Genomic DNA, 27,001 nt, shown 5'->3' with positions numbered 1-27,001 from the left:
CAACAGGGCTCCGTGAGAAGGGCCAGGAGCTCAGAAGTCAAACCTGGCTCACCTCTCACTGTTGTGGCTACAACAAATGCAGAACAAGGGGAGTGTCAGTAAGATCCAAGTGTACTGTGATGCAGAAAAAGCTCAAGCAGGGAGTGTGCAGCTCTGGCAGGTTCCAGTCCCCTTGCCTTTGAACAAGAAACACATGCCTCTGAGCTCCAATGTCCTTATCTGAAAAAATGAATGGAAATAATCTCTATCCTACAGAGCCAGTGTGAGAATTGGGAGGGGACAATCCACATGAAAGTACTTGGTCCTAGCTTTAGGATTCAGCCTTGAAAGGGGGAGTAGGAACACTGGACTCCAAGATGCAGAGAAGAGGGGAATGGTGGTTCAGCCTCCAGTCTAGGATTTGGGGAAAGGTGTCCTTAGTAGCTGAGGCAGAAAAGGAATCAAGGGCCAGCCTTGAGCTGACACACAATTCTCTGCTTCCTTTGTTTCTCTCCCTTCTTAATTCAAGTCCCTCTTCTCAGTGACTTGCAAAGACACATGTCCACAAGCATTTGGCCTTCCACGGTTAGTAGGGGTTAGACTTTGTCCCCAGTGCCAGTGAGTTCCCCCAATGGTGTCTTTAGAGTATCAGTTCCGCCGCTCATCAGATCATTTGACCAACTTGCCCCCGTGCTTAGGTAAAATCTTGGGGGGGGACCCCTGGTTCTCAGCTGGTGGCACCTTCCAGATACTGGGTAAGATTTCTGGGACTTGGGCATTCATGATGAATTCAAATGACAGTAATGCCTGCTGACGAATGGTCCCTGAGGCCAGCTCTCCCTCTACAACCAAATGTCCCAGGAGGATTCACCCTCACTACAGGTCCAGCCATCTCTGAAGATGAGATCTACATGGGCTCTGCAGGGGACAAGGGGGGCAGCCCTTTAACCTTGAGATAGAGGATTTCATGGGAAATGTTGGTGTGAGGAATGAACAGTTAAGAACTAGGTCTCAGCCCTGCAAGGGAGATCATAAGGCTACATCTGCAAACTGTTTATTCGCATCTTTTATTCAACATCATTGATTTCTTTCCCTTCGCTCACCCTTGCTTTCTCTTCTTTCACAGAATAGGGGATAAAAATCAGGCTATCTTCAGTTCAATTTGAGCATTAGATTTGGAGTGGGAAGATCTCAGTATGAATTCTGGTTGCATGCAGTAATTAGTCACATGACTGACAGCTGTGTGTCCCTTGGTGTATTGCTTAACTTTCCTGAATCTAGATCTCTTTATCTATCAAATTGGGTCCTGCCTACTCTCCCTGTCTTCCAAGGCTACCATATGGATTAGATGAAGAAAATGAACCAGAGAGGAATCTCTCTGGTTGTTTTAAACATGTCTTTATCTTGAAAAATGTCATATGAGTTTCTAAAAGAGTTAGCCAGGAGACCATTTAAAAACAATAAGAAAGAAGGGCCAGGTATGGTAAAGCATATCTGTAATCCCAGCTACTTAGGAGACAGAGATAGGAGGCTCTCAATCTGAAGCTGGCCCTAGGAAAAAGTATGAGACCTTACCTCAAAACAAATTAAAACAAAAAGGGATGGGAACATGGATTAAGTGGCAAAGCACTTGCCTAGCAAGTGTGAGACGTTGAGCTCAAACTCCAGTACGGAGGGGGGGGGGAAGAATCCAATGTAAACCAAGCATTTGACCCCAGCCAGGAAAGACAGGGATCTCTGCCACTTTCACTGCATATAACATAGTAGGACAACCACCCATGTCTGGAGGAAGAAAGTCATCAAGCCTGATATCCCCATGGATAGGAAACTGATTGTCTTTGCTTCTTGGAAAGAGCTCTGGAGTCTTGAATGTCTGGAGGGACTGAGAAGCTAGGAATTCTTTTTTATTTTTTTTTTTCATTTTTCTTTTATTATTTATATGTGCATACAAGGCTTGGTTCATTTCTCCCCCCTGCCCCCACCCCCTCCCTTACCACCCACTCCGCCCCCTCCCTCTCCCCCCGCCAATACCCAGCAGAAACTATTTTGCCCTTATCTCTAATTTTGTTGTAGAGAGAGTATAAGCAATAATAGGAAGGAACAAGGGTTTTTGCTGGTTGAGATAAGGATAGCTATACAGGGCATTGACTCACATTGATTTCCTGTGTGTGTGTGTTACCTTCTAGGTTAATTCTTTTTGATCTCACCTTTTCTCTAGTCCCTGGTCCCCTTTTCCTATTGGCCTCAGTTGAGAAGCTAGGAATTCTTCCGGAGACCACACGTGTAAGAGATCAGTGAGGAATGTCACCCTCCTCAGCCCCCAATGCTACCCACACCAGCCTCAGTTTGCTTCCCTGGTGCCACACTTCCCTCCCCTCCAGCCAGCAGAAAGGACACCATGTCTATCTAAGCCTGGGTCTTTAGGAAAGAGTTCTTTAAAAAGAAGAGAGAAGCGAAAGACGAAGAGGAAAGGAAAAACAGCTAGCCTAGCCACAGCTTGGCCACTTCCTGCTCTCTACTCATCACTGTTGCTGTTCTACTCAATCTGGATTTCTACATTTTAAACCATTTTTTATTTTTGCCCTGACCACAACTGCATCAAGCTTCCAGACCTTTGGTCTGCCCTTGACTGTGGCTACAATAGTCTCCCAAACACTGACCTCGGTTGTGGGATCCTTCCTGCCTCAATGAATAATAGGTCCCAGACGGCAACACAGCCACTTTGCAAACCTTTCACTTTCTGACCTATTACTCATGTTTCATCCCTGGCAGCAGAGACCCTAAGTACATGGTGACATGCTGCAGATCTGTCTGCTGTTAATCCCCACATGTACTAGTCCTGAGCATGACTAACCCGTCTGTACTGTATGTGACAACCCCCCCGGGCCAAGAACAGAGGGGTCAAGGTTGTGCCTAGTCTAGAAAGCCAAACAGACCTCAGGAAATAAAAGCAAACACAAGACTTAGATGAGCTATAAAATGAGGGTTCTTAAACACAGTAAGCTCTAGCCCTAGATGAGGCTATGAAGGCAAATGCTAGAGGCAGGTGAGCTGTCTAATTGGATCATGAAGCATGTTGTTTTAAAGACTTGCCGTATTTTATGCGTCAAAGACATGTTGGTGTAAAGGGGAAAATAGAAAACACAGATTTCAGCTTCTCAAGCTTAGGCAGAGCCTCAATATCCTGGGTCTCAAACAAAGGACAAGATGAGTTACTTAGATTGAGACCTGGGATCACCACATAGAGGCAGAGTGCAGTGAAAATGTCCAAGGGAATAAAATCCCTTGAGGGGGTAAACTGGGAACTTAAAATCCACAATCTTCCAGCTTGGGGAAGGCTGAATAAAACCCACTTATGGTCTGTTGGGTTGAAGGCAAAAGGCCCAGTTCTACCTCAGAGTCGCTGTGGCTTTGGGTAACTCATGTCACCTCTTTGAGTTTCACGTTCTTCGTCTGTAAAAATGGAGGAGGCTCTAGTGTGATCACCAAAGTCTTTTCTGCTCTAATACTATGCTCTAAGAAAATTCATGATTTACAGTTGTGCAGGCAGCCTCTAGGCTGACCCCAAATTTGCTCACCTCTTGGTACTCACACCCCTGCAGAATCCTTCCTTCCCCAAGTAACCTGCCTCTAATAGAATCCGGTGGAATTCCATTTCTGTGATTAAGTCACAAAAGACTGGAATTCTCATATTGCTAAGCAGACACACTTTTCTGCAAGCTCTGATGAAGCGAGTGGCCAAGTTGGGAAGGCCTGTGTGGCAGAGAACTGAGGACGGCCATAAGCAACAACAAGGAGCTAAGACCCGTAGCCTAAAGCTGGATCCCACCAAGGGCCACACAAGAGAGCGTGGAGGTGCCAGTAGAGCCTCCACCTTGACAATGCTTTAGTGTGGCCTTGCGAGAGACCCTGAGGCAGAGGGCCCAATGAAGCCCTGACTTCCAGAAACTGAGTTCATAGACGTGTACTATCTTTAAATGCCAAGTTCGAGAATAATTTACCAGGCAACAGATAAGTAATACAGCTCTCTTTGTATCCTTGACCTTGACAGGTGGCTTCCTGGCCTCTCACGTTGGATATTCTTAGTCATTTTATAAGTCAAATGAGGAAACTGGGATCAGGAACCTGGAAGCCTAACTAGCTGCCACAGCTTAGAAGATAAAACAGCAGAGTCACCAAAGCCTCTCACACCTCCCCGTCCACACCCCAGCCTCAAAATGTTGGGGTAGAAGCTTAGGAGAGAGCTCCAGATGGAACCCACAGATGGGTTCAGGTGCCAAGCAAATGTATCTCCTTTCCCCGCCCCAGCCTGACATTTCACTCACATGGCTACATTTGAGGAGAAAATATCTCCTCCTGTTTCTCACACACTCTCCCTGACCCAGGAGACACATCCACCCCACAGTGAGGCAGCAGCCCAGGATCATGGAGGAAGGGTGTTCACCACAGGACCACCAGTAGAGGAGAGGCCCCTGGAGCACTGATGCTTTCAGCAAGACACCTTTACCTGACACCAGGAGGTCCCACTGCCTCAACTTTCACGATATGTCTGGATCAGGACCGCTTCTCACCACCTCCATCACTACCCAGCTCATTCATCTAATTTCCTCACCAGGGAACAACCTCCCAATTCTACTCTTAGCCTTTCTCTGGGCTCCCCCGCCCCCACCCATTCTCCAATGAGCAATCCGAGTAATGATCTTACATGCAAACCCAGTCATGTTTTCTCAGCTTCCAAGTCTCTTGCACCTATCATCCATGTTTAGGATCCATTCCACAGCCTGCATCTTGGCCTAAAGTCTAACCCTCCCCTATGGTCTGTCCCTGATTGGTTTCTGACCTCATTTTCCTTTCCCATTGTTACCTCCTCCCCAGCCTTACAGTGTGCTGTCTTTTGAACATGTTGCCATGTTACCCCATGAAGTCTTTGCACTTACACTCAAGTGCAAAGAATGCCTGAACATTCTTCCTGTAGAAAACTTATTGATGTTTCTACTCAAGTCTTAGCTCTTCCTTGACCAGCCTTTGTACAACGGCATTTTCTTCTGCCTCCACATACTTCTAATTTAGTTTACCTTGTAGTATTTGACAGTAGTTGAGATTAAAAGCTATTCTGAGCTTGCTGGCTCTGCCCTGCCCACACCCAAGTGCATGCTCATTATTGGAGGTGCAGACACTATCCAATCTTGTCCTCACCTCTCCCCAGCATCTAGGACAGTGCCTCGTGTTCAGTCATATGTGCTGGATTAACTGTAATGTGATAAGGAAGCCCAGAGAGGAGAACTAGAATGGAAAGGTATCAAGGTTGAGGTCATAGGCAAGAAGTCAGGAAGTCAGCTAACAAGGAGGGATGCAGTAGGTTTCAACAACTTGGCAATATTTGGAAGGAGTGAAGGAGCAGATAGAGCATTTTAGGGCACATCTCAACTGTTTCCTGAAAACAGCTGCCTTCCTGACCTTTTCTTCAAAGCATTCGAACATAATTTCCAACAGTGTCTGATACTAAATATGTTAAATATATACAACTGTGACATAATAAGAAATATATATTTGGTCCCGGCCCTGGCAAGAGTCCGTCGAAGCCTCAGAATTTCTGAGTGATATAGGTAAATTCATCTTTTATTATTTATAACAATCCCTCTCAACCATCATCACGGAGTTTATGCTAATAAGGTGACTCTTGGAGGACTGTGCCTGCCAGGGAACCAACCAAGTGATAAGAGGGTTAAACTCCCCTGACCTCCAGGGAGGGGAGAGGCCAATGATTGAATGAACCATGCCTAAGTGATGAAATCCCCATAAAAACCCTAAGCAACTAGGTGCAGAGAACTTCTGGGTCAGTGAACACATCAAGGTGTGGTGGCAAGAGGAAGTGGGGGGGAGAGGATAGTGCTCCATACAGGGGACAGGTGACCCCTCCCCCATATGTCACCCATCACATTTTCCATTTAGCTGTTCTGAGTTACATCCTTTACAATAAACTGATACATATAAGTAAAGTGTTCTCTGAGTTCTATAAGCCATGCTAGCAAATTTGGAACCTGAAGAGGAATTCACGGGAGCTCCCATCACACGGAAGTGCAGGTAGACAACCTAGGACTTGCATTTGGCATCTGAAGTGTGGTGGGAGCTGAGCTCTTTACCAATAAAGACTGACACTAAGCCTGGGTAGTTCTACCAGAGCTGAATTGAATCAGTGGATACCCCGTTGGTGTCTGAAGAGATTTGGAGAATTGCTTAATGTGGAAAATGCATACCTTTAGCGTCAGAAATGTTTTGTGAGTTTACAGGAAACGTCTTGTCTTCAACTAAGTTGTCAAGAACAACTTAAGGGGTCAACAGTACCATACATAAAAACCTTTCTTGGGACAGTAGTGGGCCAGAGAGCCAGGAAGCCATGAGTAAGTGACAGTACCAAGGGTTTTACCATTGATATTTCATTAAATCTCATGTGAGCCCACAAAGCAGAATAAATTTCTTATAAATGAAAAACTAGCTCAAATGGGATTTGGAACCAGGGCTTGAACCCAGGTCTGTTTAACTCCAGAGCCCGTGTTCCTAACTAATGTGCCCCATCAGCAGGGGGGTTGGTATTTTCAGACCTGGCATATCAACCTACAAGTGAAGACAATGCCATGCTAATCAGCAGGCAGACAGCATCCACTCTACAAAAACAGACATGCCACACCCATACACAGACAAACCCATGCCAAGGCAAAACCTTCCTTCTCAGAACAACTGGAGAACACGGACAACACATGCGTCATGATTAAAACAGTCTGTGAGAGCTGAAATAGCCATGGTGCTCATTCTGAGAAGTCCAACTCTCGGAGCCCAGAGTCCCACAGAGTCACTTCCCAGAGAGAAGCTGAACCTCCGTCTTCCATCTTTGGGACCTAACACTGTGCAGATCCAAATACTTGTAGTTCCTACAAGAAACTGGAGACTTTTGCTATATTTTAAATAATAGATGGTGATCCTGACTTATGACCACCTTGCTTCAGAGGCAAAGGTAACAGTTATTGAAAGATAACACCGACCTGTGAGGCACCCATGACATAGGATGGGGCACTGACGTTATCACAGTCAACTGGACACTGCAAGTGGAAGATCATGACAAAGAGGGAGTTTTAACTTTTTCGAATGCCCAGGAATCAGCAGAGCATCCAGAAACTGACAACCAGGTGTAAATACTAAAAGTCAGGTTCTTCCAGTTCAAACAGAAAACCAGATTCTGCATCATTGTCTTCTTCCCAACCTCAGACAAGAGGGGTCTCCCATGGCTCTTTCTGTAGAGACACATCCCATAGCATCTCAACTGAGTCAACCTTGGAGACTCGAGAGCTTCCTATGACTTAACATCATAGCCTGCTTTTCAATCTGGGTCATTCTGGATTTCAAATGAAGAAAGTAACAGTTACTGTCACTGGTATCCATGCTTTCAGCCCCTAAGGTATTCATTCACCCCCCCAAAAAATACGTTTATCATATCTTTATCACTACATTGCTAACTCTGGTATTGTGTATGATACAAAATTAGTGGCCTGGCAGGATTTTAAAATTACTTTCCTGTTTGAAATGGGACTGTTGTTGAACAGCTAAGATTCATTTGCTTTTTACTGTCACAGGATGTGAAACTAAGCAAAACCTACCAGGAAGTATACAAACCCCTGAGTCTTTCAGTTTTCCCACTCTCAGCTCAAGGACAATGCAGACATTTAAACTGTCATGGATAATTAGCCAGCTTCTTTATAAATAAGGGTTCTTGCTCTGATAGAATTAAAAAGTTTTCCAGTCTTGGGAATAGATGTACTCATTAGGAGATAATCCGATGTAAAAATTTGTTTCTGAAACAAAAGAGCTGGGTAAAATGGTAAAAAGGATGCAAGTCTAGAGGTGAGGTGGCTGGTGTCCAGACTGAGAGGTGGCCAGGGTCCAGATCTAGAGGTAGCCAGAGTCTGTACCTACAGGTGACCAAAGTCCAGACCTAGAGTAGTTTGATCTACACCTAGCTAAGAATTTCTGGAAAGGTCACTTCACCTCTTTGTTTTTGCTTTCTCAGCTGGGGACTCAGAAGGGTCCCTGGTCTACCTCAACTATTGATAGACTTATGTTCAAATGGAACCAATCCAATGTAGGTAGCATGAACTTTCAACTTGCTTTTCTTCTTTTCAAGATTGTTTTTTAAGAAACCTTAAGTCTTCCCATAGATCTACAACTATCAAAGGTTCACCAATAAATAAAACATCAGCAAATACCAGACACAAATTAGGAACTCTGTTACCAAAAAAGATCTTAAATTTCCCCCTAGTGGTGTACATTTTGTCACCAAAATTTGTGGTAGATACCTAAAAGCACCTTTTGGGTCAATTTTGATGTGCCATGTAAAATAGCTATTTCTATAGCCATTAAAGTTTTTTCCCAAAATAGAAGTTGATCATAATATATTTGTGGAGCTCTATGCACCTAGCACTCCAAGAAAATTTACCAACAAAAAGTACCAAAACTCAGAAAAAAATTTTAAAAAAACAATTAAGGAACAAATGTACAATGAACCTCTTAAGCTTGAAGGATCCTACTTGGTACCCTCACCCATCCACCAGGGTCTCACCAGGGCCAGATGCGTTGAATTTATTGCATTGTTGAAGTGGGTAATAATTTAGAGTTGTGGGATACAAACCAGTCCCTCACCAATGAATCAGCATCAAGCAGTCTTTGTCATGAATTCTGTGAAGAGTTTTCCAAAGCACAAGAAGTACAGGCTTGGCACATTTCATGGGCACCAAGTTCTTCCATGCTATAAGGTACCACTCAAGACATCCACTGTTTGCAAAGATGGTTGAGACTCATGGAACCAAAGAGCAGAGCGAGACATGACAAACTAACCAAGTCTGTAGCACCATTTCTCATCCTCACACCCCTGCAGGGTTCCATCATGACCTTACTTCGTTGATGAAATGGAGAGGTGGATTATAGCCCCCATCAAGAAGTCTCCAGTGGGGCTAGGGGTGCAGCCCAGTGTCAGAGCACTTGCCTGATATGCACAAGTCCTTCAGTTCAATTCCCATCACCACACACACAAAAATTTTAAAGTCTCCAGACAAGACTCTGGACAAAAGTCTTGAGGAGGACTCCAGACAAGAGAGAGGAAGTCAAATTAGTCAGAACCACTTCCCAGGCAAGAAGACAGACACAGGGGAATGGAAGTAATTTGAAAGCACAACTATGGCTTGATTAGAAGTCCCCACTGGAACACACTTCTGAAAGTGTGGCAGGAGCCAACTAGATTCTGTGCTGCCCCAATCCAGTGTTAACTGCCATGAACTTGAGAAAGTCACTGAATATCACTGACTGAATGTCAGGCCTGGAGTATGAAGAAGGTGGCCGTTTTGCAGAAGTCTCTGAAATCACATTTCTATAACTTGATCTTTGTGGAGACGCTGACATCTGCCCCAGCTGACACGAGAGCCAGGTCCATGACACATGAGCGGGAGCACTCAGTCAGGAGTCCACCTTGAAGCCCAAGGGAAAGAAGGTTGAACCGGATGCGGCCACCACGCCCAAGACCTGGGACCCTGGAAAGCCTCCTGCTACACCCAGAGGCCACCACACTTGCTTCCCCTCAGTGCCTCCATCCTGGATCCTTGTGACCTGAGGCCTATTCCTCCTGGTACCACCGTGCCCTCGGGATGAGCGCAGGCTTACAAGAAGCTTGATTTGCTTCAGATTTTAAAAAAAATAAGATTTGAGAACTTTTCCACGAGCAGGCTTCTCCTGAAACTTCCCTTCTCATCCTGAATTTTAAAACCATAATGTGACATTTTAACATATGGCAAAGAGAGATGAATTCGAGATCATTTCAAACTGCTTAAAAGATCTGCATTAAACACAGATTTCCATTATTACAGATCTAATAAGTCCTATTCTCATCTGGACTATCAGCAGCAGAGTAAGTAATTACCTTTCAACTCGGGCTGTTCCAGTCCATTTGCCCAGCACTGATGACTCAGGAAAAGCCCTCCATGAGGACTAAATGTTGTAAAAGATGAAATGGAATGGGAGAAAATGATGCAGCCTTGCCCATCTACCTCCATTTATTGTGAGAGATGAATAAAAAATAAACAAACCTGATGGAGTGATAAGTCCAGAAGTAAATATTCAAAGTAGGAAATCCAGTGGTAGCTACCTAGGTAAAAGCGGAATGCAAAATGCCTTCTTAAACGCATCATATATTTTGAAGAAACTTCAGCCATTTTGTTTACCCATGTACAAAGACTGGATCTAGATGGAACCAAAATATCTTCAAAGGGAAAAGCTTAAGTAAAGTGAGTCAGATATTCATTCAACAAACCTGACAATAAGTCAGGCTCCTTGCTAGGTGCCAGAAATACAAATGTTAAGGAGACACTATCCTCTGTGTAAGGGATTCAAGGCAGTCATTTAAACCAGACCCAGCTGTGGGTATTTTTCACCCAGTATATTTTCTTTTAAATTCTTTAAACTAAATTTTCTCTTTAATCAAGAATCCCAGGCATTGATTAACCAACTTTTGTTAATCTTATATTACATTTCTGGTATTTGGAGGACTGGAAGCATAATGATTTGGTAACAGTGTACATTCAAGTTGGGGAGATAAGATTAATAAACTTGACCCAGGGAATGCAGCGTGGTAAATTGTGTAGCAGAAATGACCAGAGGAAGTCAAAGAAAAGGAATGACCAACACCGGATGGGACGGCTTCAGGGAGGAGGCAGTGCGGTCACAGTGGTGTCTCGTGAGTGCCGGGCACTCCTACTTACTCCTGGAAGGGAGGGAACCAGAGGACAGTGAGCTGGGAAGGCGTCAGGGGAAGGGGCAGTCGGGGCTGGAGGACACCATGATGGAGCCAAGAGGAAGAGCTGCAGGAGAGCACATTGCAGTCTGGCAAACACACTGTCTGTCACCTGCCACTCTCCTGGGTTCTTCCAGCTGAAACCACCCCTCGCAGACCCTCTGCTCACCTGGAAGGCCATCACTTCCTCCTTTCAAGACGCCATCTGTTGTCCTCATTCCTGTCCCCTTTTCAGGGCTGGGTACAGGTTTCCATCGTTCTCCGCCCCACCCCCACCACTATCCTTACCAAGTTACCCACCCCCCTATCCCTTTTCCTAAGGGCAGAGCAGTAAGGCCACTCCTTTACTCCTCTCCCCAGACCTTTCCTAGATACTCATGTGGTCAGGGGACCTCCCTTCTTGTCTCCTCAGGCCCCCTGGTTTGGACTCTGAGCTCAGGCAATCAAGCCCACAGGCCGTGGGACAGCCAGCCCTGCTTGCAGCTCACAGGCCACCCAGGTATGCTGCTTTAGAGGAGACAAAGACTGCTTTGTGTGGGTTAAATGGAAATACAGTCACTTTCAAATGCAAATACCTAAAATGGGACAGACTAGGAACACAGATGACTGCAGGAAAAACCAAAGGAGTGACAAGAAAACAGTGACAGTAAGGCTGCAGATTGAGCGGATCCAGGCAGGCCTTGGAGTACATCTTGAAAAGTTGAGCCTGGCTGCGAGCCCAGAGAGAGACAAGCAGGAAGATTCCCGGGCATGGGGCCCACGGAGGGCACAGCGTACACTTGGGGTGTCAGGGAAATGGAGTCGTAGCCCTGATTTGTGGGCAGTGCCAGGAGCCAGACAGAGGGAGCTGATTTTTCAAGGTTCAGGGATTGAAGAGAGACCATGTGGCCCCACAGTCACAAGGTGAACCTGCCACTGACACACGACCCTCTCCATAGCTGGATGAATTTGTCATCCGTGTCATGATGTCCAGTCTACACCCTCGGATTCTTCACCACGGTGATCTCTTGACTCATAGGACTGGGTGTTGTGACACTGACCGTGGCTTTCAGCCTTTTGTGGCAAACACGGAGAGCCTTCTGCTCAGACGCATCCTGGCATCTCACTGCCTTCTTTTTGAAGAACTAAAAACCACCTATTGGAACCATGGGTACTAAGATTAAAAAAAAAAAAATTATACTGGAAGGATTTGAACAGAAAAGAGGCCCGTGAGAGACAGCAATTGCTGTGAGAAAAAAGGAACTCTCCAGAAGGATGCTATTTTCAGGGGCTTTATACACACTTTCTTTCCACCCTAGAAGGGCCTTCCTACCCCTTCCCCTCGCCCATTCACCCCTTCACCTTCCAGGCTCTTAAGAGACTCAGCTTGAAGGTCAGCTCACTTTCCTCCTGTCTTTGTTGTGGTCATTTCTACTTGGTGTGACACCAGGGATCATTCAGTTGGTCCCCTTCTCCACATAACCACCTCAGGACCCTTGCTCATCTTCACAGCACAATACCTTGGCCTGGCACATTGCAGGCCCTTTTTTATTCTTTTTATTTCATTTCATTGTTCATGGTGCTGAGGATGGAACTAGGACCTTGGACATGTTAGGCAAGTGCTCTACCACTGAGATGCACCTGCAGGTTCTGGATATGTAGGTCCCAAAAAATGAACAGAGGCCCCACTAGAAGAGGTGGTTTGCCGTGGCCACCATCCTTTGGCTGCTTGATGGCTTTGCCTCCCTCCCCTCACTGGTGAGTCAGCTCTTCCTGCCCTAAGACTTCGGGCCCAGGCCTCTCTCTAAGTCCATCTGTCTTCCAGCACCACCACCGGTTGGGCTAGTGCTGTAGTCTCTCAATCTGAGCTTTAAGTCTACCCTCCCCGCCAACCGCTTCCTCTCTGGCACACTTCCCAACCCTCAGTTCAAACCCCACCATCCAACCAGTGTTCCTCCTTGGCCTTTACTGCCTTTCCTGCCTCCCCAGATCATCCCAGCTGGACTCTCCCTGCTTGGGGCTTCAGAGTCAACCAGAGCAGTTAAGCCCTGCAGCCGCATCCTTCCAAGAGCCCCTCCAACCTCAGTCAGTTCTCCCAGGTCCTCCCCAGTGGCATGCATATCTTTACTTCTCTGGAAGCCATGAGCTCCTTTGGCAGCCAGCGTCACCTCCAGTACAGGGTGACAAACACCAGCAACCCCTCCCCCTGTGCCCTGGGGCACAAGCACAGCATGGAGGAAGAATCCATTCACAGCCCTGCATACATCCATTTCTCCCACCCCAGCCCCAAGGGAGGGTCCTCCATGGGCCACGTGCAGATCTGGGAGGGAGTTTGTTAGCTTTTATTTATTATTGTTTATCTTATTGTTAAATCATCATTTTATTGCTATACTTATTGACATAGTCTGTAACCGCAGTTCGTCCGATGCCACTGCCTATTTGAGATGTGGCATTGTCGCTCCTGATAAGAGACACATAAACGGCCTATCAGACATCACAGACTTTGGCAAATCTAAACACTAGCAAGAGCCCTCTGACTTCGAGTAGTTGTTAACGGAATTATAACGCCATCAAAATGACTGATATCATGTACGAATTCCACTACCAGCTAAACAAGTTGCAAAGCCATTTTTAAGATGACTTTCAAAGGCTCCACATGGTTGAGCTGATGAGTTCGCCTTTTCTGGCCACATCGTCTTGTGTGACTAACTCGGTGATTCCGGACGGGTGGTTTGCCATGGTGGTCCCTGCTAGCAAACATGCAGTGATTTTGGCCACTGAGGGAAAAGCAACGCTGACAGATTAAAACATATTATTTTTTTCTTGCAGTTTTATTCATTAATAATAATTTCTTCATTCCTTGATGTCTTATCAACAAAGACGGAAGGCCCTGGTTTTCTTTCACAGCAACTGGGGGGGGGGGTCGGGGGGCATTGTTAGAAATCTCTATTACATAGACAAGGAAGTGTCAGAGCTATTCATTTTCTTAAAGTTCTATTTGCAAAAAAGTAAGGTTTAAATTGGTGTCACTCTCTTAAAATGTTGGCACTCACAGTTTTTTTAGGGTCAGGGAGGAAAGGACAGGGATGGGTAGGGGAATGACCCACATCAGAGAGAGAACAAATATTTCTAGAGCACATTAAAATGGACTCTCAGCTGGCAGCCCTCTAACTAGATGATACAGCTAGCTCCCCCCTGTCTCCCCATTAGCAGAGCATCCCAGATATAGGGGCAAAGTCAGCTGGAGACTGTAACCTTTCTCCTTGACATGCCAGAAGTAGCAGCGAGAGCATGACTCAAAAAGCCTAGCAGGGGACATCTTTCTTAGCAGGGGAAGACGATCACAAGTCAGGACAGGAGGTCCACTCCCCCCATTCCCACGTGACATCATGCCAGAGGTCCCAGCCAGCACAGTGAGGTAAAGAAAGGAAACAAAGTGCATTTGAGTCACAAAAGAAGAAGCTAAACCATCAGTACTCACAGAAGCCACGATTACCTGTGTCAGTCCATTGGGGTTACTATAACGAACTGAAATTTATTTTCAAAGTATGCCCAAGATCAAGGCACCAGCAGATTTGGGGTCTGACACACATGGCTGTCTTTTCACTGTGTCCTCACATGGTAGGACTGGTGAGGGAGCTCTCTGAGGTCTTGTTCATAGGGCACTAATCCCTGCACCCACCTCCTAACACCATCACATGGGGGGTAGGATTTTAACATATGAATTTTGGAGCGTACAAACATTCAATCTTTAACCCAAGAATGGACAAAAAAGTTACTAGAGCAAATAAGTGAGTTTAATAGCTCTCAGGTACAAGGTCAACATACAAAAATCAGATGAATTTATGTACTAATGATGAGAAATTGAAAAAACTTCAGCTATCGTTCACAATAACATAAATATATGCAAGAGTTGCTTTTCATCTTCCTCAACATCTTTTGAAAAACACACTTTCCATTTTTATGAAGTCCAAGCTCTCTTTTTTTATTTATATTTTCTCACTTTTGTGTCCTTTCTAAGAATTATTTGCTTGCACAAAGATTTGTTCCAATGATTCTGTCAAGAATTTTGCAGATTTTATTTTGGTTTATGATCCATTTTGAGTTAATTTCATATAGAGCACAGGGTAAGTAGCTTTAAAGTAAGTGAACAGTAATAAATTAAAGTGACAATAACACAAGACAGAAAGATGGACAAAAATTGGAAAATGTACATCCAGGTGCCAACCCTGCTGCCAAGTCCCCGTATGCAGCCATGCAGGGTGAGGCATGTGCTTGGGGCTCTGCAGGTTCCACTACTGTATACGTTCATCAGTTGGCCAGTGAGGCTCATTAAGAAGCCAGGTACCGGTGGCTCATACTCGTAATCCTAGCTACTCAGGAGGCAGAGATCAGGAGGATCACGGTTCAAAGCCAGCCTGGGTATCAATACTTTGTGAGACCCTATCTTGAAAAACCCCATCACAAAATAAGGAGACTGGAAGAATGGTTCAAGTTGTAGGCCCTGAGTTCAAACCCCAGTACCGCAAAACAAAACAAAACAAAAAAACAGTGGACACTTCAGTCCCTAAGCACAGCCACACTCAGGATTCCACCAGTCTTCACGACATCGGCACCTGAAGTCCATCTAGGTTTTCACATCTGTCTCAATTTGAGCATTTGGAAGATGGTGCTATCTCCAGTCAGCATGAGAGAAGGCTTGAACACTGTCTTGAAGTCAGTTGGTATTACCTGTGACTGGAAACCTTACCAGGAATATAGATACATTCTTAGCATATTCAACAGGTTGAGCTCTTCCAAGTTTTTAATTTATTCCAGCCAAGCCTAGGTGGTTTGTTACTTTTCAGGAATCTGGGAAAGGGCTCCTTCTTGGGGGAGCAGGAATGTAAGCCCAGGTCCAGGATCGGAGAAAAGTAGGTGCCAAGCCCAGGGGAACCCCCTACTAGCTGTGTGACACCAGCCAGTGGCCTCACTTCTCTGAGCCTCATTTTCTGATCTCTGACAATGGGATACAAGTACCTTTTCTCACAGAGTTTCCCTCTAGGGTTAAGCAGCACTGCTTAAATATTTAATTGACATTCCTTCTCTCCTCCACCTTCTCATCATCACATTCACACTCTAGGAGTCACATAAAAATATGTGGGGCCACATTGTGTCATTCTGCAGGGAAGCTAAAGGAGGATCCTTGCATATGCAAGGGACTTACCCAGTGATATCTGTGGCGGCCAGAGGGGACATTACCCCAGTGACACAGAGGACCAGAATAACACAGAAATCTATACCATTGATATTACTGCCAAATTGGGAACTCCACATGTAAAATAACGAGAGTATATAGAACCAAGCTTATTAATGATGTTAAAAGAAGCAGTCGTAGTAGTTAACACTGAAAGGAATAGGAGGTCTCAGCGGGCCCCAACCCCCTTGTTGGAGAAACCAGTACCAAACACCCCATGTAGATAAGTTAAGCAATGCGGCAGGGCTCAGTTAGGGCATATAGAATGTGGGGAATGTGAGCGGGGGGGTACATGCAAGATGTGAAGTACGTACAAGATGTGAGGTACGCGCAAGATGTGCTCTGCCTGCTTGCCCAATGTTGATAACGAAAATATGCACGCCACCGCGGTCTATATAAGATTTCCCCTAAAGAGGCTCAGGGTCGTGTTTTTCCTAACCGGTCCTGCGTGTCCGTGTGGGAGCTCGACCCTGGCTAGCCAGCCCAATAAACTCTGCTTTGTAGATTGCATTCACGCCTGGCTCTCTGTCTCTCGGGGGAATAGGATTCCGGGTCCTAACAACACAAACGTGCTTGTCACTGTACATGTGTCAAGGTACTTAACGTTCAAACGATCCTACTTTCATTGTCTCATTTCCAATAGCGGGTAGGAAAACTGAGGCACAAGGAGCATTGGGGACTTGCCCAAGCTCACGAAGCTAATATGTAACAAAGGTAAGATTCCAATCCAGACAGAAGGGTTCCGGAATCCTTAGCGCCTCACAAAGGTCAGAGATGGCTGTCCACACACCTGTGTGACATGGCATTCTCTTGAATGACATCGGGGCCCCCAGGGGGCCTCCGAGGCACTGGCAGCATTCTTTCCCTTGGGGGAGGGGTAGTTGCATGGACTTTATAATTATTCATTGAGTTCTGGGCATCCTTCTGTTGATCTCACACCTAGAGCAAGTGGACCAGCAGCCACACAAGGACCCAACTATCCATACTTTTAACATTGTGAGGGGTCCTTGGTCCTTTGTTCCTGCAGCCACCTAAGACATAGCACAAAGGTTAGGAGGTAGGGAGCAACACACATCTCCCCTGCCTCCTGGTCCTGGGAATTTCCATGCTGGAACACTGCAGCGAAAGCTCAGCTAATCTCCTGGCTGGCATGGCTGCTATTCTCATGCCAGGCACACATGCATATTCAGCCAGATTTAAAGGGAGGAAATAAGCCTTCCTCTGGCACTGCTGATAAACAACCCCCCAAATCATTTTCCCTGTGTCAGACCAAACACATTTTGAGGCCTTGTCATACTTAAAAGTGATTTTCCCAGAAGTCTTTTATATGTTAATAACATAGTCCATTGACTATTTCATTTCCAAGATCATTATTTGACTGGTCTGCCCGTGGTTCCCAGCACAAAGGAATGGACATGGCGTCTCGGGTGCCTCTGGGCACCAACCTCCATGTTCAAGTTCACATCCTCGCATCAGAACGCGCTGAACTTGGCCACCTTGGGAGCCCAGCCATGTTGTGTGGTGCACTTATTTCCAGGGAGGGCTGCGGGGAGGGGATGGAGAAGATGGAAAGAGGGAAGGAAAATACATGCTTAACCCAAAGACAGAGTATCTGGTTTGCTCACTTTTCTCCGGCTATTGCAAGACTGATTTAGATACAAGCAGGTATCTCTCAACCCTGGGAACCCACTGAAACAGGGGATGGCAGGGAGGGCAGGAAGAATTGGAACTACCTGGTTAAATGACTTGATGTGTATCCAGGATTGAGATTTAGGGTAGATCCGTGGGCTCTGCTGACCTGTGAAAGCCAGGCAGGCAGAGCTGCTCACACACACTTGGAAACAGGCAAACCTGTCACCACTGAGTGGCCAGAAAAATTTCATCCTGGCTGGAAGTCTGATCAAGAGTGACTGGGTGGAGTCAATAAGAGATGCCAGAGAGAAAACTCAAATCTCCAGCCTGTGAATGCCAAGCCTAAGAATGAGGCAGGGGTAACTGCCATGTAACTCTCTAGCATTTAAACACACACGCAAACACTCAAATGCACACACCACTACTCCCAAATGTACCGCCTGTTCACTTCAACCTTAACTAATAATATTCTGAGCTCATTCTCCAAAAGCCTGCGACCCCCACCCTACTGACCACCCCACACCACCTGTGTAACTGTCTCCCTCTTCTGAGTGGGAGGTTCACCTTGACTCACACACCTCTGACTGCCCCTGCCCCAGGCTCCTCCCTTTCCCGAGGGTTCATCCTGTGCCTGAGATGAAGCAAAAGTGGCTTACACACAGAGTCCAGAATCAGGGACCAGGTTCAAATCCCAGCCACTCCATGCACCCACTCTGGGGTCTAGGGCAAGCTGTTTAGCTTCTCTGGGCATTGGTTTCTTTGGCTACAGAGGGAGATGGTCGTGGTACCTACTCTCAGTTATTTCATAAATTTTCTTCTAAACTTAGGATGGTTTTGGGTGCAACCATCCAAACTCCACCCTCCCTGCAATCCTAGGAGGGACTCCTCAGCACCTCCAATCTACAGACAAGGAAACCAAGGTTCAGATGCAACAACCTCGTGTATGCTATTGCACTATGAAGGCTCTATGCCCTGAAGGACATGGTGGTATATGCCTATAATCACAGCCACTCTGGCAAGAGAGGTAGGAGGAGCAAAGTCTGAGGCTGGACTTAGGTAAAAGCAAGAGACCCTATCTGAAAAATGAAAGCAAAAGGACTGGGAGCATGGCTCAGGTAGTAGAGTGGTTGCCTAGCAAGTGTGAGGCCCCGAAGACTGTATGTCCTAATTTGGGACTCAGAACACAGATAGCCTGTAAAGACCTGTAGAACTTTGTGAAGTGTCATTAGGAAACTAAAGCCACCATATCCAAACTGCCACTCATTTCCCTGCTCACACCATCCACCCAGCTCCTACCCTCTTGCCTACGGGTAAACCTAACTGGGTTTGCCAGGACCCATGTTCTAAAGTCTTATTCAAGCACAGTTCAAAGATTCTGTTCTTATGTGAGTTTGGGCTTTTTTTAATTGCAACCCAGTTTAAAAAAAAAAAAAAAAAACACTGCTTAAGCCAGAGAAAGTGGAGAGAGAGGTGTGAGTTTTCATTAAGTTTAATGCAAAATGAACTCATTTGGTAACAATATTAACCATAATTGGAAGTAAGCAGCTTGAAAAGAACAAAGCAAAAAGGAGGCCAGCTGCATTCTTCTCCAAGCAAAAACTTACCACCTAGGCTGCACACTTTTGAAAGTTCCCAACACCTGGACCTGAGATTCTGATCTAATTGGTCCAGGATGGAGCCCAGGCATCAGTAGTGGTTTTAACGTATCTAGGATGTTTCTTGTGTGCAGCTGGGTTGAGGATAGCTATTCTAGAGGGAAGAAAAACTAGTATTTTTTAAAGTCCTTCTATGTTCCAGGTATGGTGCTCTGCTTTTAAATGTAGTATTTTATTAACATTAAAAGTAAAAAAATCTATTAGGTTTACAAGTCTGTAATCCCAACAGCTTCCCCATTCTCTGTGATATTGGGTTGCTTATTAAATATTGAATTTTTGGTTAGCCTACTGGGGAGTCCTGGAGAGAGCTAGGGGAAGAAGTTAAAATCAGCACAAAGCTTTCCAAAAGCTCCAGAAGTCAACACCAGGCATCTCTGGTTGTGCTAAACAGCTCTGGCATGGGGAACCCAACCACAGTTAAGGGAAGGGATCTTGTGCCAAGATCCCAGGAGGCCCCCAGCTGTGCGCAGTCCATGGAAGGACTGATCCCCTGGGAAGGAGTTAGGGGAAGGTGAATGTTAACATTCTAATCAAAAGCAATAGGTACCATCACTGGGCTTGCATCAAACTGTGAGCGACGAGTGACAAAAACACCACCACACACCACACATAGGGTCGCTTTGCTCTTTAAGTCCAGTTAACAGCACTGTTCTGTGATAAAAGTTTAGCTGTGGTGTATGGCTTTAAGAAGAAACACAGGATTTCTTAAGAAGAGAGTGGAATTTAAAAAAAAAAACTTAAGAGAAGGATGTAAAGAGTCAAGTCAAGAACAAGAGAACACAGAGAGATTTTTTAAAAAATATTTCCAGGGGTGGACCTGGCAATATTCGTCCCCCTGTGGGCTCAAGTACAGAGAACAGAAAGGCTGATTCTTTAAGGCACCCAGTGTTGTGGCAGCTGCCAACACTGACCCAGGCGGGGTGGATGTGCCATATCGGTCTTGTTGGTTCTGCGTCCTGCCTCTTGTCCAGTGGGCCATTCACTGCCACTCCAGCAAGCAGTGTCCATCTGTGCAGGGTCTGTGGTCCATCTAACGTGTTTACCCAGGCCTACTTTGTCCCTTGATGGTGCCTCTGGCTCCTACATGGTGCCTCTTTGTGCCTCTTTCTTATTAATAAGCAGATGTACCTTTCATCTCAGACATCCCTATCATGCAATAGAGTTGTTTCTACCCCATGCCATAGTGATTTTACAGTTAATCCTCTGACATCCAGGTATGCACTGCTTTGTCTGATTTTAAGGTATATCACCAAAACAGTAATTCTTCTCTATGACTCTACAAGACACAATGTACCACCAACCAAGGTCAATGGCAGCAGAAGCAGTTTTCACTCAATAATCACTGGTCTCACGGCTTCTGAAATGGGACCAGAAGTCACAAAAGGTAAACAGTGCACGAAGCAGCTTCACACACATGGCCTCATCTCACAACAGCCCTGTCAAAGAGGCTCTGAGATGATGGCAGAGGCGAGCTGACACAGCTAAGGTACTACCCGAGGTTCATAGCACACCATGTCCGACTCCAAGACACAGTCTTAGGCCATTCAGACTACTGTAACAAACTGCCAAAGACTGGATGGTTTATAAACAGCTGAAGTGTATCTCTTACAGTTCTATTGACTGGAAGTCCAAGGTCAGGGGCCATTTTGTGGCCAGTTTGTGAAATCCCTCTTCTAGGTTACAGACCACCACCTCTTACTGTGTCATCACACAGCACACAGAGACTGGGAGATCTCTAGACTCCCTGTCACAAGGGCACTAATCTCATTCATGAGGGTCGACCCTCATGAATGACCTAGTCACCTCCCAAAGCCTCACCTCCAATTACCATCACTTTGGGGGTGGGGATTTCAACACATGACTTGGAAATGGGGCCCTGGGTAGGCACCAAGTTATACGAACTCTCATTATACACAACTCTGTTGCAGCTAAGTGGGAAAACATCAGTCAGTTCCTCTGTCTATGATCTGTGTGACCATGAAAGAATCATTAACACTCTTTAAGACTTAGTCTCCCCATCTACAAATGTGTCGTGCCTCCATCATGGGAAGTGGTGGAAATTAAGTGAGGTGTGTATCAAGTTGTTAGCACAATGCGTAAGACATACTAAGCTGTCGAGAGAGCATAAGCTGCTCTTGCTGTTGGATGTCATTGGCTCATAGGCGTATTCATGCTTCTGTGCGCTCATGCTGGGCCCTCTGTCAGGCTCTCTGGATCTCCTGAACCTCTTCCTCTACTGCTATTTAGTTCAAATGACCTTGACTGAGGAGGCTGTTAGGTTTTGCATTCCTGCTTCTCTGTTCTTCAGAAGTCCCTGCCCTGTTCCAATTCCACTCCCATCCCTGCTCCCAATGTCCCTGAGTGCAGAAAGGCAGGGAAGAACTCCAGAAACACTAGGGACATCTGGAGCCAATGAAATGACAAAATACCAAGAGAGTGACTCTTCCTGGAGCAATGGTAGCCGCTGGGTTGGATCCACTCATGAGCTGGAATACCAGGAATACACCTGGTACTCCAAGTCCACTAGAAAGACTCACACTGCTGGATCCAGGAAAAGAGACCCATCCTTTCAGTCTGCCTTACCTTGATTCTCTAGGCCCACCAACAGGGCTACAGGTTTCCCTTTTGCCAGAGTGTGACAAGGCCTCCTGTCCCTCATGGTAACCAGCCACTGATGTCCATTATCACACTACCAGTTCAGCAGGAAAGACCCCCACTGAAATCAAGCATGAGTGTACTAAAGGAGAAGTCCTAGTGGCCCTCAGTGGTTGCAGATACTCATAGTGACAGCAGGCTGCACCATGACCATATGGCACCCCCCGCCAAGGTCTCTCCAAAACAAGAATAAACAAGAGCCTGGGCTCAGAGTTGTGGGAACAACTGCAGACCACTTCTCTGTTTCCAGCCCAACTCTGCTGCTTTGTTTATTCTTCAACCACTACACATCAGAAGTCCTAAGACCCTGCATCAAAGTGCTACATGCCTTGCCTCAAGGAACCTCGGGCAGGAGGGGACAGTGGACATCCTTCGCCCTGTCCCATGGATATGGGCTGCAGGCCACGCTCTCTGAATGTGCTTCTAATACGTCTTCCTGTTTAAACCTCCTGAGCACCCTGTAAACAAGTGAGCCCAATGAGTGGCAGGTTCCTATTTTAAAGATGGAGAGCCTGAGGCCATGAGAGATGGATGGATAAGCAGTACCCATAGCTATGGGACCAGGACCAAGACTGACACACAGGTCTACAGGCTCCAAAGTCTGAACTCTTCTGTCCTCAGATTCTTGCTGAAAAACTCTTGGAAAGCCATAATCCAGCTACCTTGCTTCCCAGACACAGGCACGGAGACCAAAGGAAGCTCTGGCTGGCGTCAAGTATACGCTACAAGCAGAACCCCAGTCTCTGAACCCCGTGTTCTCTCTTCACTCACCTCTTCTTCATCAAAAAGAATTTTCAGTGTCACCAGCTTGTTGACATGCTGTAAAGGGGGTTTTCCAGGGAGAAAAAAAATTGTTTCCTAAAAACAACTTTATTTTGCCCCCTTTTTCAAAGAAACCAGTTTAAAGCTGCATAACGCCTGCCCTACTTAGGGCTTCTGCAAGAGGTTTGGGGCTGTCCATGGTAAATCACATCAGCATTGCTTGGGGATTCATCACCCAAGGACCTAATGAAGATGATCCATCAGCACCACACAACTTTATTGGGCCATTCCCGCCCAAGGAAACAGCCAGGGGGGAAGCCACCAGGAATTAAACGGGGACACAGATGATATTTAATTATATAAATATTTGCAGCAATGCTCTGCGGAATGGAGTTATTTCCTTGCTGGGCAGCCCCTCATTGAATCAGGCAGCAAAGGAGATTTATAGCACTGGGTTCACGTTTTCATTAGAATTCACACAGCCTGTACTTAGAAAGTGGGTTTCTGGAAGCTGGCGGGCTCCAATCTGATGCTGTAATATGGTGGCTTGATAAAGAGAAGGGGGAGGTGCTCGCTTATTCATTCGTATTTACATTTTATTAGCGTTATTATTATTTGGCATAATTACATACCGAGAATTAGCAATGTTAATTAATGCTGCACTAATGCAGTCCTAATTACTTCCATTTATTCCAGAACATAAGTGAATTTTAAAATTTATTTATTTGGAATTCAAGTGACTTATTACATTCACATTTTAAAAAATCAAACCTATCCTTTCTAACTAACCCTGTGGAGGAAAAAGGCTGCCTGGAGGCTAGCTAATTAGGAACACTCCGCACCCCTGCTAAATTCATGAAATGGAAAATAAAACCACTAGGATGAGCTATTGGCGCATCCTCAGTATATGTCTAGTCACCTGATTTGGGTTTTAAAATATTACTTTAAACCCACTTCTACTGTAGCAAGGCTGGGCTCAAAGAGCATTTCCAGTGAACTTCTTTGCACATTTTCTGTTGACAAACTTTAAAGAATGAAGAGAAGAAAAGTGCTTGATTTCAACACCCTGCTAAGAATTATAATAATGATTTTTCTTTTAAAATTTCTTTAAAATTTAAAAATATTTCAAATTATAAAGATACTTTTCTAGGAAAAACATTATAAGCATTTTCTTCCAAGTTTAAGAGGAAAAAGCCCACTAAGAACCAATATGTCACAAGGTAAGAGTGTTCATTGTATCAACTCTATCCAACATAGAACTGAAAGTCCTAGCCAGAGCAATCAGACAAGAGAAAGACATAAAGGCATTCGAATCAGAAAGGAGTACGTCAATTTGTCCCTGTTTGCAAATGACGTGATTATTCATACAGAAAACCCTAAATATTCCACAAAAAAAAACTGTTAAAATTAATAAATGAATCTGGTAAGGTTGCAGGATACAAAATCAACATACAAAATTAGCAGTACTTCTGTATTTCCACAGTGAACTATCTGAAGAATAATCAAGAAAGCAATCTCATTTATAATAACTACAAAAATAATTCAATAATAGAAATAAATTTAACCAAGGAGGCTGAAGACCTCTACAATGAAAGCCATAATACACAGATAAAAGGAAAGATATCCCATGTTCATGGATGGCAAGAGTTAATATTGTGAAAATGTCCATGAATCAACTAATATTATTAAAATATCCCAAATCAACCTACACATTTAATATCAATGACATGACTCACAGAAATAGGAAAAACAATCTCAAAATTCATATGGAACCACAAAAGACCCAAAAAGCCAAAGCAATCCTCCACACTTAGGCAGCTGGAGGCATCACAGCACCTGAGCTCAACTATTCTGCACAGCTATAGTAAGCAAAGCAGCATGGCAGTGGGATACAAACAGACACATGGACCAATAGAGCAGAACGGACAGCCCAGAAATAAGTCCACTCACCTACAGCCAACTGATTTTGGACAGAGGTGTCAAGAATACACATTGGGGGAAAGACCGCCTCTTCAGTGACTGATGCTGGGAAAACTGGATAACCACATGCAAAGGACAATTAAACTAGACCCTGTCTTTTACTGTAGAAAAGACACCAATTCAAAGTGAATTAAAGACTTAAACACAAGACATGAGATTACTAGACGAAGCCATGGGAGAATGCTTCACAAGATTGAACTGGACAGGGTTTGCTGTTTTTTTAGATAAGAATTCAAAGACACAGACAGCAAAAGCAAAAACAGACAAATGGGATTACATCAGGCTTAAAAGCTTCTGCACAGCAAAGGAAACAGTCAACAGAGCAAAGACACGTTCTACAGAATGAGAGAAAATACTTGCAAACTACATATCTGATAAGGGTTAATATCTAGAAAATATTAGGAACCCAAACAACTAAATAGTACAAAAGAAAGAAAGGATAAGAAAAAAATCATTTCATTTAAAAATGGACAAAAAGGTTAGGCATGGTGGCTCCACCTGCAATCCTAGCTACTGGGGAGGTGGAGATGGGAAGACTGAGGTTCAAAAGTTCATGAGACTCCCATCTCAAACAAGAAGCTGGGTATGGTAGCACATGTCCACTATCCCAGCTACATGGGACTCATAAATAAGAGGACTGTGGTCCAGGCTGGCCCAGTCATAAACATGACACCCTACCTGAAAAATAAAGAAAGCAAAAAGGGCTGGGGACATGGCTCAAATGGCAGAGTGACTGCTTAGCAAGCACAACTGATGCCCTGAGTTCAAATCCCAGTAATGCCAAATAAATAAGGGCAAAAGAAGACATATAACACCTTCAGCAGACATATTAAAACATGTTCAACATCTGTGATCACCATGGAAATGCAAATCAAAATCACAGTGATTATCACCTCGCTCCCAGTGGTTACTAAGGAAAAGACCTGGGGTGCGGCAGAGCACTGGCCTAGCATGCTTGAGGCCCCGGGGTTCCAGCTCCAGCACTGAAAAACAAAACAAAACAACAAAACCAGGTGCCTGGTGAGGATGTGGAGAAAAGGGAACTCTTATAAAGTGTCGGTGGGAACTTAACTTATTACAGTAATTAGAGAAAATAGTACAGAAGTACCTGATAGAACTTCCATATGTCCCAGTAATTCCTCTCCTGAATAAATACCCAAAGAAGATGAAACAACTATGTTGAAGAGATACCCCCATGTTCACTGCGCACTCTTCACAGAGCCAAGACAAAAACTCAGTCTAAGTGCCCAAGCTGATGAATGGATTTTTTTAACTGTGGTACATATGCACAATAGAATATTACTCAGCCATGAAAAAGAAGACATTCTGTCATTTTCAACAACTTGGATGGACCTGGGGGACATCTGTGTTATGTGAAATAAGCAAGGCACAGACAGACGAACTCCTGATCATCTCATGCTACATGGCATCCACGAAAGAAGACTGACTCACAGAAGAAGCGAGCAGATGGTGGTTACCAGAGGCTGGAGAGGGAAGAGGGAATGGGTAAGAAGTAAGAATAGAAAGGAAGAATAAGGTTCTGCAGTATTGTATGCAAAGTAGCTAGAAAGGAGGGCTCTGAATGTTACATCACAACGAAACAGTAAGTGCTTGATGTGCTGGGTGAGCTAACTACCCTGATTATTACACAATGTATACTTGCACTGAAGTATCACATTGTATCCTATAAACATGTATAATTAGTACATGTCAATTAAAAATCAAACAAGACAGGGCATAGTGGCTCACACCTGTAACCCTAGCTATTGAGGATGCAGAGATAGAAGAATCATGGTTTGAGGCCAGCTAGGGCAAAAAAAAAAAAAAAAAACAGTTGTAAGACCCTTCTCAAAGAACAAGCTAGGCGTGGGGGTGTGCGTCTGTGCTCCCAGCTACGTGGGAGGCCGTTTGTAAGAGGACTGTTGTCCAAGGCCAGCCTGGGCAAAAAGTGTGAAGTGTGAGGCCCTGTCTGAAAAATAACTAAAGCAAAAAGGGCCAGAGGTGTGGCTCAAGTGTACAGCACCTGCCTAGCCAGAGGGAAGTCCTGAGCTCTCACCCTAGTAAAATAAAATAAAATAAAATAAAATAAAAATGGAAAAAATTAATAGCCCCAATCAGGAATGTGTCCCAGGAAAAACAAGCAGAGAAACAAAGCACCCTGTCCTGGGGGCACCGCTGGTCAGTTAGACACTGAGACTGACTTCTCTCAGCCCCCTCCTCATTTAAACCCAAACAGCGTGTCGACAAGGCTTCTGTGGGCAACGAAGGTTTTCAGAGACAATCCATTCGTCC

General features: G+C 45.1%; 1 protein-coding gene across 6 annotated transcripts in view; it reads right to left on the bottom strand.

Moving 5' to 3' along the window:
- Msra (methionine sulfoxide reductase A) overlaps positions 1-27,001 on the bottom strand; it is a 319,535-nt gene that overhangs the window by 212,018 nt on the left and 80,516 nt on the right. The window contains exon 1 of one of the 6 annotated variants that reach the window (XM_074055266.1): positions 25,603-25,921. The exons of the other annotated variants lie outside the window; for them this stretch is intronic. Within the exon in view, the coding sequence (XP_073911367.1) occupies positions 25,603-25,906 (304 nt within the window). The 5' untranslated portion in view covers positions 25,907-25,921. Of the gene's footprint in view, positions 1-25,602; positions 25,922-27,001 lie in introns of those variants that run through there. 6 annotated transcript variants of the gene reach the window in all.

This window comes from Castor canadensis, chromosome 14, assembly GCF_047511655.1.
Source record: "Castor canadensis chromosome 14, mCasCan1.hap1v2, whole genome shotgun sequence".
Taxonomy (NCBI): domain Eukaryota; kingdom Metazoa; phylum Chordata; class Mammalia; order Rodentia; family Castoridae; genus Castor; species Castor canadensis.
Note: the sequence above shows the minus strand (reverse complement) of the source record. Positions and strands in the feature narration are given on the sequence as shown.